The sequence below is a fragment of the Rutidosis leptorrhynchoides genome, chromosome 1 (assembly GCF_046630445.1).
Source record: "Rutidosis leptorrhynchoides isolate AG116_Rl617_1_P2 chromosome 1, CSIRO_AGI_Rlap_v1, whole genome shotgun sequence".
In the NCBI taxonomy this organism is placed as follows: Eukaryota; Viridiplantae; Streptophyta; class Magnoliopsida; order Asterales; family Asteraceae; genus Rutidosis; species Rutidosis leptorrhynchoides.
In genome coordinates, this window is record NC_092333.1 from 230,248,959 (window position 1) to 230,262,619 (window position 13,661).

Genomic DNA, 13,661 nt, shown 5'->3' on the forward strand with positions numbered 1-13,661 from the left:
ACGTACTTGTGTCTATTTTGTAAATCATTTATAAAACCTGCATGTATTCTCATCCCAAAAATATTAGATTTTAAAAGTGGGACTATAACTCACTTTCACAGATTTTTACTTCGTCGGGAAGTAAGACTTGGCCACTGGTTGATTCACGAACCTATAACAATATATGCATATATATCAAAGTATGTTCAAAATATATTTACAACACTTTTAATATATTTTGATGTTTTAAGTTTATTAAGTCAGCTGTCCTCGTTAGTAACCTACAACTAGTTGTCCACAGTTAGATGTACAGAAATAAATCGATAAATATTATCTTGAATCAATCCACGACCCAGTGTATACGTATTTCAGTATTGATCATAACTCAAACTATATATATTTTGGAATCAACCTCAACCCTGTATAGCTAACTCCAACATTCACATATAGAGTGTCGATGGTTGTTCCGAAATATATATAGATGTGTCGACATGATAGGTCGAAACATTGTATACGTGTCTATGGTATCTCAAGATTACATAATATACAATACAAGTTGATTAAGTTATGGTTGGAATAGATTTGTTACCAATTTTCACGTAGCTAAAATGAGAAAAATTATCCAATCTTGTTTTACCCATAACTTCTTCATTTTAAATCCGTTTTGAGTGAATCAAATTGCTATGGTTTCATATTGAACTCTATTTTATGAATCTAAACAGAAAAAGTATAGGTTTATAGTCGGAAAAATAAGTTACAAGTCATTTTTGTAAAGGTAGTCATTTCAGTCGAAAGAACGACGTCTAGATGACCATTTTAGAAAACATACTTCCACTTTGAGTTTGACCATAATTTTTGGATATAGTTTCATGTTCATAATAAAAATCATTTTCTCATAATAACAACTTTTAAATCAAAGTTTATCATAGTTTTTAATTAACTAACCCAAAACAGCCCGCGGTGTTACTACGACGGCGTAAATCCGGTTTTACGGTATTTTTCGTGTCTCCAGGTTTTAAATCATTAAGTTAGCATATCATATAGATATAGAACATGTGTTTAGTTGATTTTAAAAGTCAAGTTAGAAGGATTAACTTTTGTTTGCGAACAAGTTTAGAATTAACTAAACTATGTTCTAGTGATTACAAGTTTAAACCTTCGAATAAGATAGCTTTATATGTATGAATCGAATGATGTTATGAACATCATTACTACCTTAAGTTCCTTGGATAAACCTACTGGAAAAGAGAAAAATGGATCTAGCTTCAACGGATCCTTGGATGGCTCAAAGTTCTTAAAGCAGAATCATGACACGAAAACAAGTTCAAGTAAGATCATCACTTGAAATAAGATTGTTATAGTTATAGAAATTGAACCAAAGTTTGAATATGATTATTACCTTGTATTAGAATGATAACCTACTGTAAGAAACAAAGATTTCTTGAGGTTGGATGATCACCTTACAAGATTGGAAGTGAGCTAGCAAACTTGAAAGTATTCTTGATTTTATGTAACTAGAACTTGTAGAATATATGAAGAACACTTAGAACTTGAAGATAGAACTTGAGAGAGATCAATTAGATGAATAAAATTGAAGAACGAAAGTGTTTGTAGATGTTTTTGGTCGTTGGTGTATGGATTAGATATAAAGGATATGTAATTTTGTTTTCATGTAAATAAGTCATGAATGATTACTCATATTTTTGTAATTTTATGAGATATTTCATGCTAGTTGCCAAATGATGGTTCCCACATGTGTTAGGTGACTCACATGGGCTGCTAAGAGCTGATCATTGGAGTGTATATACCAATAGTACATACATCTAAAAGCTGTGTATTGTACGAGTACGAATACGGGTGCATACGAGTAGAATTGTTGATGAAACTGAACGAGGATGTAATTGTAAGCATTTTTGTTAAGTAGAAGTATTTTGATAAGTGTATTTAAGTCTTTCAAAAGTGTATAAATACATATTAAAACACTACATGTATATACATTTTAACTGAGTCGTTAAGTCATCGTTAGTCGTTACATGTAAGTGTTGTTTTGAAACCTTTAGGTTAACGATCTTGTTAAATGTTGTTAACCCAATGTTTATAATATCAAATGAGATTTTAAATTATTATATTATCATGATATTATCATGTATGAATATCTCTTAATATGATATATATATATACATTAAATGTCTTTACAACGATAATCGTTACATATATGTCTCGTTTAAAAATCATTAAGTTAGTAGTCTTATTTTTACATATGTAGTTCATTGTTAATATACTTAATGATATGTTTACTTATCATAGTATCATGTTAACTATATATATATCCATATATATGTCATCATATAGTTTTTACAAGTTTTAACGTTCGTGAATCACCGGTCAACTTGGGTGGTCAATTGTCTATATGAAACATATTTTAATTAATCAAGTCTTAACAAGTTTGATTGCTTAACATGTTGGAAACATTTAATCATGTAAATATCAATCTCATTTAATATATATAAACATGGAAAAGTTCGGGTCACTACAGTACCATTGTATCATGATGGATTTTTCTATCATTTAGTGGATGTCCATGAGTACATTCAATAATCCTTTTCATCATTGTTGATCCTGGATGGCCTAATCTGTTATGCCATAAACTGAATACATCAGGATCAATATATTTTTCGTTAACTACCATATGTATTTCTGGTACATTTATATGTGTATAATGTAATCCAGAACTAAGTCTTGGCAGTTTTTCAACCACATGACTCTTGTCAGTGATACTTAAATATTTCTCATTTTTTGTTGTCACTGACTGATAATCATACCCGTTAAGGTATATGTCGGAGAAACTCAATAAATTTCTGCTTGACTTGGGAGAAAATAAGGCATCATTTATTAAAAATTTTGTACCATTTGGTAGTATGAAATTTGCCTTTCCTATCCCTTTTATCAAGTTAGCAGGTCCTGATATTGTATGTATAGTTCCTTCCGTTGGTTTTAGATCAATAAAATATTTCTCGGATTTAAGTATAGTATGTGTAGTTCCACTGTCTGATATACAGAGATCTCCACCACTTGATTGATGTTGTATTCCAGCAAAATTCATATTGAACTTCATATATAAGAAATAAATAGTGAGTACATTAATATTACACAATATTTTACACGCAAATAGATAGTACTGAAACATTTAGCAAACATAATGACAAAGACAGACGATATTAAATCGTTTATTTTTCGAAAGACACACAACTTAAACATTCAAGAAATCTTCATATAAATCAGATGGTTTCTCAGTGACTGTTGGATCGACATTATCCACAAAGTTTACTTCCTTTTCTTTATCTTTCAGCGAATCCTGATACATCTTAACAAGATGTTTAGATGTTCGGCAAGTATTAGCCCAGTGGCCCATTCTACCACATCTGTAGCAAGATTCTTCAGAATTTTTAGAAGAATTTTCTTCAACATCTTGTTTAGTGGGCTTGTTTTGTGGTTGATATTTATATTTTCGTGGATTATTATTTCTTTGACCACCACGGCCACGACCACGACCACGTCCTCGCCCATTACCATTACCATAAGGATGGTTTCTACCATAGTTATGGCTTTTGGCATGATGATGGTGATGGTTATAATAACCACGACCTTGCCCGCGTCCTTGTCCCTGTTTATAATTATTTGCAGTATTTGCTTCAGGGATTGCAAGTGTACCAGTGGGACGGGATTGCTGATTTTTCATTAATAGCTCATCATTTTGCTCTGCAACTAAGAGATATGAATTAAGTTCAGGATATGTTTTGAACTTTAGCATTCTCAAATTTCTTTGCACTGTGATGTTTGCAGCATTCATTGTGGAGAAAGTTTTCTCCATCATGTCTGCATCACTTATTTCATGTCCACAGAATTTAAGTTGTGAACATGTATTATACAGAGCTGAGCTATATTCATTTACTTTCTTAAAGTCTTGGAACCTTAATGTTCTCCATTATTCCATAGCAGCTGGAAGTAAAATTTCTCTTTGATTATTGAATCTGCTTTTGAGACCTTCCCATAAAACATGGGGATCTTCTACAGTCACATAATTATTTTGTAAGCATTCATCAATATGTTGATGAATAAAGCAACATGCCGTTGCTTGTTCTTTTTCAGAACAATTGTTGTTTTCATTTATGGCTTCAAGAATGTCCATTTATTTAAGATGCATTTTTACTTTTATAACCCATGGCATGTAGTTGTTTCCAGTTGATTCTAAAGGAGTAAATTTAAGCTTTTCCAGATTCGACATTTTCTATTAAAACAAACAGCATGATAAATTATAGTCACTTTATATTCATAAGTATATAAACATTAAACATAAATTTAATATAACATAAATGATAAGTAGGTGACAGTGTCGACCATATGTAAGCAATCATTAATAAATGTTATATAACATAAATATAAATATTAGTAAACATAAATGATAATTAGGCGACAGTGTCGGCTATATAAATGTTAGATAATAGAAATATAAATGTTAGTAACATAAATGATAATTAGGCGATAGTGTCGGCCATATAAATGTTAGATAATTGAAATATAAATGTTAGTAACATAAATGATAATTAGGCGACAGTGTCGGCCATATAAATGTTAGATAATTGAAATATAAATGTTAGTAACATAAATGATAATTAGACGACAATGTCGATCATATATTATTCAGGTGGTATAACCGACCATATATCATTTAGGTGGCAGAGCCAACCATAATTAGTATTAAAATTATCGTGCTGATAACGTGTTATAATTCAGTAGGCTTATAACTACCTTTAGTGGTTTGATTCTTGATGTTATAATTCAGTAGGCTTATAACTACCTTTAGTGATTTGATTCTTGATTAAGAATACTAATAATGAAGTGTAAGAATAAAGATGATAATGGAGAGAAAGAAAGAAACACTTTGTAAGTGTGAGAAATGGTGCAAGTTTAATGCTTGCATTCATGGCTATTTATAGCAAAAATATCACAAGTTTAGGTAATACAATAATATTACTTTTGTGTATCAATAATTGACTATCCATTTATATATATATATATATATATATATATATATATATATATATATATATATATATATATATATATATTTATATATTATAACACAAATAAGATATTGGATGCCTTACAATCATTTTTTTTAACTTTCCTATATGTTACGGAGTAATTCTTATGTAAAAGGGAATACTGGTTACACTAATACAATTAACATTTTAAGTATGAAATGTGTGAAACCGTTTTCAAGCATGAAAAAGGTGATTGTTAGTGTTAGTAGTTAGATTAATTCCACATGATGCAAAAAGTTTCAAAAACAAACCAGAAGAAGATGGTATGTGCCACTTTGGATTCATATGACTGAGTAGCAAGATAGTCTCAAGCTTATGGGATGCTATTTTGCTAAGTAATGACACAAGGGCAGGAACTTGAGTTCATGTTATTGTGCAGAATTATATCATCCAATACAAGTTCTTAGCATTAATGGCACTAATATAGGTCTTGTAATATAGGTTTTGTAGTTGTTACTGACTTTGATTGTTAATCGTATACTAGTAACGTTGTATTTAAGGTGTGTTTGGCGCGTAGCTTATTGGAGCTTATGGAAGCTTATGAGAGCTTTAGCTTATGATTTTAGTAAGCTCTAAGTCATAAGCTTCGTTTGGTAGATAAAAAAAGTAGAGCTTATGAAAATCATAAGCTCTGAAAAAATAAGCTACTTGTAGTAGCCTATGAAAAAAAGTAGAGCTTATGAACTGAAAAATAAGCTCCAGCTAATTTACCAAACATTTATAAAAAATAATAAGCTCCAGCTATCAGCTTCAAAAATAAGCTCCAGCTTCAGCTACTTTCGTCCAAACACACCCTTAAATTGCAAGTTATTTTATGTGTACTAATATGGAACAATATAAAAACTTGCGGTTAACATGATTGTTTCGACCCTAATAACCGAGATCATATGTCCCCCCTAGAAAAAGCAAATATAGTACATAATGATATCCATGATCTATATCCAAGGTTGAAAAACACACAAAATGGGGTCGAGACTGTCAGGACCTTGGAGCGTCGCAACGGTTAAAATGGGGCGAAACGGGGTGGAGACGGATAGTGACCATCGTTGACTTTTTATATAAATATTTAAGACAAAAACATTTCAAAGATAAATATTTCAAATTACAGGCAAATGCATTGTGTTTGACGCCAATGTTGCTTTAATCCGAAAATATTTATATTTGAAATATATGGGTCCTTTGGCGATTCGGAAACGGCGCGGCATTCGATGATATTGTTATACGTGGACATTGTATTTTTGATGTAATTAAGTATTTTTCATTTCGTTGGCTTAAAAACTGAGGCCAAGTTGTTTCAAATTGGAATATTTGGCTTCAAATGCCTTTGTAATTTCTTTCTTAGCGTCTTGCTAGGGAGTGTTTATTAATATACTTTTGCCTTTGCCGTTAACAAAAAAAACATCCATCTCGACCTCGTCTCGACCGTTTCTTCCCGTTGTTGACTGTTTTTTACCGTTGTATAATCATTGACCTTTTTTTAATCGTTTTTTTATTTGTTGGGGACTGTACACTAGTAAATCTGATGCGAAGGCCATCACAACACTGTATATCTCACCTGCATATATAAAGATGTCCAACTATAGATGGGCAAAAAAACCGGATCCAGATCCGATCCGGTGACCCGATCCGGAACCGGATCCAAGCAAAACCGGACACAGCAAAAACCGGATCCGGATCCGAGATCCGATCCGGTTCCACCCGGATCCAGTTTTCAAGAAAACCGGATTTTTTCCGGATATAAACCGGATTTTATCCGATCCGGTTTGGATCCGGATCCGGATCCGATCCGGTTTTTCAAAAAACTAGCCTTTTTTTTTTTTTTTTTTTTTTTTTGTGTGTGTGCAGTTTCAGTCTTTTTTTTGCAGTTTTCTGAGTTTTTTTTTTTTTTTTACCATTTTAACCCCACAAAGTCCATTATAAATACATGGTAATGCCTTGGTTGAAAATGCACCAACAAACATTCTCATATTTATTTCTAAATCACTAAATATTCTCTAATCTCTAGTCTAATTATCCCATAATGGATAATTCACAAGCTTCCGTTTCCGGTTCCGCTTCCGTTGGAACATCTTCACAAAAGTATAACGGGTGATGGCCATGCCGAAGCTCGATATACTTTAGTCTTAATACACTATTGGGTGATGGCCATGCCGAAGCTCGAAATGTATTAATTATAATTGTATTGTTCGAATAAAAGTGTTTTTATTTTTATTTTTGTATCGTTCGAATAAAAGTGTTATTTATATAATTGTATTGTTCGAATATTGTTATTTATATTATCTATTGTGTTGAGCACTTGAGCAGTTGAGCGTTACAACTTTTCTTTATACCAATTATATTATTGTTGTCAAACGTTAAAAAAAATAGAACCGGTAAAAATATAATTCGCAAAATCGAATCCTAGTCCAAGAAAAATCCGAAAAAATCCGATCGAGATCCGAAAAAGAACCGGTTCCGGAAAACAATCCGAAAAAAATCCGACGCCGAGAACCGGAACCGGATCCGGAACCGGTTCCGAAAAATCCGGACAAAAAAATCCGGTTTTTTTTTTTGTCCGAATCCGGTTTTTTATCCGGTTTGTGCATCTATATGTCCAACTACATAGCTCGTTTTCATGTAATTTCATAGTTGTAACTTCTATAAAACGTCTAAACTCATCTGGGTCTGGGGTTGCATTTTATGTCATCACCACAATTAAATCTAATCATCACAATTACAAATCTAAAGGTGACTAATGCAACCAATTTGTACCATACAAATCAACTTCGACTCTTTTAGTAATTAGTAATGCTAATTTGTGCTGCAAAGAAGTGAACTTTCTATACTAACTACGGAAATGGATCAGGTTAAACGGATCACAATAATCAATAGTGTGATTTTAATGCATAAGTATAAAAATATAACCAATAAAAGATTTTAACTTGTCAGAAGCAAAATGTTTTGTTCAGACTTATCACCGTGGCAGCCCAAACCAACTCATTTAAGCACCTCTTTCCAGTACCATATAGTTACTAATCATTTACATGTCCTAACTCCTAACATCACTATAAAGATAAAGATACACAATAAAACAAAACATACAGAATCGAACACAAAATAAGATGGAGTTAAAACAGCACTAGCTCTTTACACCGAGGTTTGCAAACCTTGTTTCTCCAAATCCTTAGTTAAAAAAAAAAAAAAATAAAAAAAAAAATAAAAAAAAAAATAACCCACCAATGAGATGATATAATGCTATTGAGATATAGCATACTACACTTTATACTTTGTACATTGTTAAAACACAGCAAAAGAGTCAAACATCCCTAAAGTTAATCAATTTCAAGCTTAGGCTCAATCTTCTTCTTATCTGCCCTCAAACGATTTTTCCTTTTCTCCTGGATTTCACGAACGTATTCTGTCACAATAACATGCATCTTTGGAGCCAACTTATGTGTTGAAGAAACGTTTAGACCTGCTTTCTTCAATGCACGATACACATGTTGTTGGGCTTTCAGAAAGTGTACGCTGCAGTAACAAGGAACAGTAGACCGTAAAACTGGTTTTCCACATGGTACACGTCCCTGTGCACTACATAGTAAAAAAAAAAAATTAATGTTAGTTATTAGTAATTTATGATAAACCAGTACCATACTAAATACAGATGTTCACGAATGCATAACCAGTTAACTAACTAAAATCAATCTACCTAATAGAACCCTCATGCTCAATACAATGAACAGGTTTTGGAGGTAGACAACGAAAAAGTTTAATCACATTATTGATACATGATACAAACCAAATGCTCGTATCGTGGTTACTTTATTACGCGATTGTATCACTTGAATGCAGATTAATGCGTTATTATACTAAATATACTAGAACAGCAGCCCAACATGTGACCATGTGAAAGAAAACTCTACAATGGATCTTAAACAGGATGTAAAAAGCAAAGGAAAGTGTTTGATTCAGAAATAAAAACTTTCAACATCACACAAAAACACGAAAACACATTCAAAGAAAAGCCTAATTCATTTTCATTATAAACATAAAAACAAGCAAAGATATTACTAGACCTGCACATTATCATAAACATTCGATAATGCAGGTTAGAGCATTATCTTATCAAGCATACTAGTACCATACTTGTGTAATCTTAACTGCATTAACAAACTAATATAGTGTTTGAGTCTGCTTAATTAGGTACTATCCACTAATTTCTAAACTCTGACCATAGTTAATTATGAACCGTGAATCAAACATGTTAGTGTCATTCAGAACTAAATTCATTCAGACTCCTGAATCATTCATATTATGAATCATTCAGATTTATCAAACGCACCGTTAATTAAACAATTCCCAACAGGCCATAATAACCTAATATACATGCAATTACAATACAAACATACAATTCCACAAATTTAGTAAAAGAAAGATCACAAAACCTCTTGAGATTAAATTCACACGGCTTATACAACTGTTGTTTCGAATCCGATAATATATGATCGCGGCAAAATTTAGTCAAAGTCATTGCCTTACGATTACAATTATTAAACAAACATTTCATATTCCCAAATCCAGTTCCATCACCAATTACATTCCCTTCAACAATTCCTTCTTCCAATTTCACATTATTGTTCTCATGAACATTATTCTCTTTTTCAAAAGGACTAACACCGAATTTCCACAAATACTCACGATACTGAACCCTAATTTCCTCCATCAATCCCCAATAATGATCACGGTAACACTTTGATAGTTGTTTCACGTTGTGAGATCGTCGCCGGAGGAGTTGTTGACGTGATAATTGAGTGGAATTCGAGAGGTAGATATCTTCCGGCGCCGGTATGATTCCGGTGGCGGAATTGTTAGGATACTGAGTGGATGTATGATCCATTGTTGAGTGTGGTTAGGCGGTTGATGGTCTAGTGCAGTGGCGCATTAGCTATGGCCGGCGGCAGAATTGTTAGGGTTTGGGTGGCGGAGTGGAAGCCATGGGGAAGAAAGAGGGAGGTAGTGATTTGTAAATTATGTATGAGTTATAAATTGTGAAAGTAAATTGTAAGTTTAGTCCCTTAAGTTATCAGGAGGTTTCAATTTTAGTCATAGGTGTTACTTTGTTTTTAAAATATTTTTGTGTGAAGATGTAGCTGGAAGGTTGAGTAACTATGGAATTGAAGACTATTGGTTTTCTGCTTAGTACAATTAATTATAATTTTTATATCTTATCTCGTTTTTATCTCTACTTATGTCGTTAGGACGTTAGCCCGTTAGGTAACATTAGTTCTTTGTTCGCCTTTATCGAGCCTTTGTCGAATCACAAATCGTGAAACATATTCACGAGTTAGTTGATGTTGTTTTGGAGTCTTCGGGCGATAGTTACAACACTCTTTGGGTGAATGAGGTGAATGACCTTGCCGGTAATGAACGTTTGCATTATGATGGATTTACTGTGGATTACAGTGTCGGATTAAATCGATTCAAAAACTGCTTTTTTCGGCTTGATTTTAATCGATTATAATTTGAGTTGATATTCGGATAAAACATTTTTAAACAACAACAAAACCCAATACCACATGAGTGGTTTAAAACATTTTTAAACCAAATATTGAATACCTTTTGTGTATATGAAGGAGTGTTGCCTTCTTTTTGAAACAATTAAGACGTGCATATTGCATTACAGTACATTATATATTTGATCATTGATAAACAACCCATGAACTTGGCCAAAGCTTCTGAAAATTGACAAAAAAAAAGTCATGCATTTGACTTTCATAGTCAACAAACTGTTGAGCAAAAGAAAAGGATACTTATAATGGTCTGAACTCTGAAGGTTTATATTTGAATATAATTCAGGTCAATGTTTAAGCCACATTCAATTCAATATACAATTTGAAAGCAAACAGTTGTAAGTTTGACCTTCAAAAGTCAACTTATGTCATTTAAGAGACTTCATCAACCCTGTTCTCAATGTAGTGTGCACCACAACTCGATACAAGCGCAGTTTTAGCACGAACGCGTCATGGGGCCCGGTCTTCAGACCCTCTCCTCTTCTTCTGCGGTGGGTTCAAGAACCCATTTGCAAGAGCTTCCAATGCTTTTGTGGTCAAAGGACGGTTTCTTGTACTTTGCCTAATAATTTGACCACCGCCACTACTCGATAACTCGGGCTCATTGGTGGTGGTTTCATGGGAACCCGAAACTGGAGCGACCCGTGGGCTATTCAAGTCTATCACTATACCTCGACTTTTCTTCTCAGAACGTGAGTCTACGTCTTCCTTAGCTGCATCTTCACCGCTCGTGTTACCATTTCTAATACTATTAACCCGAAGACGTTTTGGTTTTGATTTCGAAACAAACTTCAGTTTTCGTATTGGTTGTTGAACATTGTTGGAGACATCCATTTTCTTATCTTCAATCCTCGAAACGACAACATCGAGATCATCATTTCGAGATTCTGATCTTGAGTCGTGTTCGGTTTCACCAGAAATACTACACGATCGTTGCATATTAGTAGGATCGCAAACTAACAAACTCGATAGCTCGGTAACATTAACAATCGGAGCCAAACTGGTATCCACAATCGTGCATTTCATCGAATGTTCATTATCATCATCCGAGACATGTTGCACATGTGGCTGCACCAATGTGTCCTGGTTATGTTCATGTTCAAGAAGTTGCGGTTCCAACGCAACTTTATTAACAACTTCAGTCAACGAGTCAAAATATTGACTTCCTTTGACTAAGCCCCGTCTAGAAAACTTTGATACTCCCGGTGCGAGAAACACTAACGAATGTTTAGAGTTTTGTAACGCGTAATTTGTTGTTTGCTCAGAGTGCCATCCTGTTGCTAAGAGACGAGGCCATACAGCATCCCAAAACACCTCGTTTAACCTCGTTTTGCTTAATCCGATTCGATCCTTCAAAATATCGGAAATTTCTTGTGTTGTAAGAGACGAGCATGTTGTGTGACGTTTCTTGCTTCTTATTCGTTTTTTGTTCTTGGTCGTAAGGTCTTGTTTTTCGTTTCCAATGGTTACTGCTTCGATAAGAATATTGATCCCGACTGTATCCCTCAAACTGAATACAAACTTCTCGAACGAGATTTTCCCCTCATCAAATGTACTACTCACCTGAATTATGCGATATCATATATCAGTAAGAAAATATCGATTTTTATATGACCGCTGCATACGAGATCATACTCGTACAACATAAAAGGATAATGGGCACAAGCAGTGTTTTAAACGGTGGATGTCTTGGCCAACTAGTCGGTTTGGTGACTAGCCTATCCCGTTTCGCCCAAAAATGTCTAATTAGTCGGTCAACGCTAAAAAATTAGTCAATGTCGATCTGAGTCGGGTCTGGGTCGGTTAAAGTCAGTCAAAGTCAAGGTTTGTCAAAGTTTGGTCACCATTTTCATACTTTTATATACTCAGATTTCGTGCCCTATACATATGTTTGAAATATCTACGTTAGAAATATGTACGTTTGCAACATGCATGTTTGATATATTTATGTGTAATATAAATAGGTTAAAATATATATACTACTAAAAGTCAACGTTAGTTAACGTACGACTCGACCCTGACTCAACCGACTAGTAGTTATAAAGTCCTGACCGACAAGTCTCCGTCACGGGACTTTTCCGACCTAGGGCATAAGAATATTTAGATATGTATGTTATATATATTTATGTGTATAATATAATATATTACTATAAGTCAACGTTAGTCAACGTCTTTTGACTCGACCCCGACTCAACCAACTAGTAGTTTCAAAGTACCTCAGTCAAATGAGTTTTGCATTCGTCTGTCACGTTAGGAAGTAAACGAGACAAAAGCTCCCGTCTTCTCCATCCTTTGAAGATTTTTCTTCCGAGCAAAGACTTTATTTTTCTCTTTTTACGAAACGTTGACCATCGTTGGTGTTCACTGGTTCGATAAAACGTTCCGTAGTAATAAGTTATCACATTCGGCAGTCCTTTATTCCCCACAAATTCGTTCACAACACGAAGATTCTTGCCGAATATATATAAACCGAGAACAAAACTATCATGTTCAATCTCGGTCCAAACTTCTTCACCCGATGAACAAGGAAGCGGAAACAGATCATCGCCTGTTTTAGAACCTAAAATACTAGATTTACCATCTACAGATTCGATAGCTTCTTGATTGGTTTCAAGTTTATTTGTAACCCAAGTAACAGGAATTGGCAGACCAAAAGCAAACCGGTTTTGAACATCGTGATAAACCGGTAACGCAATTAGTTGCAAACGCTCGTTTTCTGTCATCAGAGATGGGATTTGTGCCTGAAATTCATCTCCGATTCGAGTAGTCTTTTGTGGCTCGCCAAAAATGTCACCCGCTGCGGAATAATGTTTGGAATGTAGCCACACAACACGTTTACTACTGTCATCTTCCATATTATCATCCATCGATGCACAACTGATCATGAAAAGAAATTTTAATAAGCACATATAATCTTAAGTTACGTTTTATAAAACTGAATGATTTAGTGTTGAATGGTTCATGATCTAAATGATTCAAAGTCTCTGAATAAACTTGGTTCTAAGTGAAAATAATAAACTGTTTGATA

General features: G+C 33.8%; 2 protein-coding genes across 3 annotated transcripts; both read right to left on the reverse strand.

The window, feature by feature from the left end:
- Nucleotides 1-8,302: 8,302 nt before the first annotated feature.
- Nucleotides 8,303-10,060, reverse strand: LOC139868536 (uncharacterized). 2 transcript variants are annotated; one of them, XM_071856881.1, is made up of 2 exons: nucleotides 9,509-10,060; nucleotides 8,303-8,591 (listed from the first exon to the last, which is right to left on the reverse strand). In XM_071856881.1, exons 1-2 carry the CDS (start codon nucleotides 9,958-9,960, stop codon nucleotides 8,396-8,398), a joined length of 648 nt encoding a protein of 215 aa, XP_071712982.1. In that variant the 5' UTR covers nucleotides 9,961-10,060; the 3' UTR covers nucleotides 8,303-8,395. The 2 variants fall into 2 exon arrangements, with proteins under 2 accessions (XP_071712982.1, XP_071712975.1); XM_071856874.1 differs by having other exon boundaries at nucleotides 8,303-8,654.
- A 968-nt stretch (nucleotides 10,061-11,028) lies between these two features.
- Nucleotides 11,029-13,307, reverse strand: LOC139895655 (uncharacterized). The gene is made up of 3 exons (XM_071878185.1): nucleotides 13,295-13,307; nucleotides 12,850-13,181; nucleotides 11,029-12,196 (listed from the first exon to the last, which is right to left on the reverse strand). Exons 1-3 carry the CDS (start codon nucleotides 13,305-13,307, stop codon nucleotides 11,084-11,086), a joined length of 1,458 nt encoding a protein of 485 aa, XP_071734286.1. The 3' UTR covers nucleotides 11,029-11,083.
- Nucleotides 13,308-13,661: the final 354 nt, after the last annotated feature.

What these genes read in the sequence shown, in the direction of transcription:
- LOC139868536 (XM_071856874.1), bottom strand. Translation starts at nt 9,960, where the DNA reads ATGGATCATACATCCACTCAGTATCCTAACAATTCCGCCACCGGAATC. An exon ending in TGTGAATTTAATCTCAAGAG is followed by an intron (nt 8,655 to 9,508) that starts GTTTTGTGATCT and finishes TTTACTATGTAG; the next exon opens with TGCACAGGGACGTGTACCAT.
- LOC139895655 (XM_071878185.1), bottom strand. An exon ending in GCAAAACTCATTTGACTGAG is followed by an intron (nt 12,197 to 12,849) that starts GTACTTTGAAAC and finishes CGCATAATTCAG; the next exon opens with GTGAGTAGTACATTTGATGA.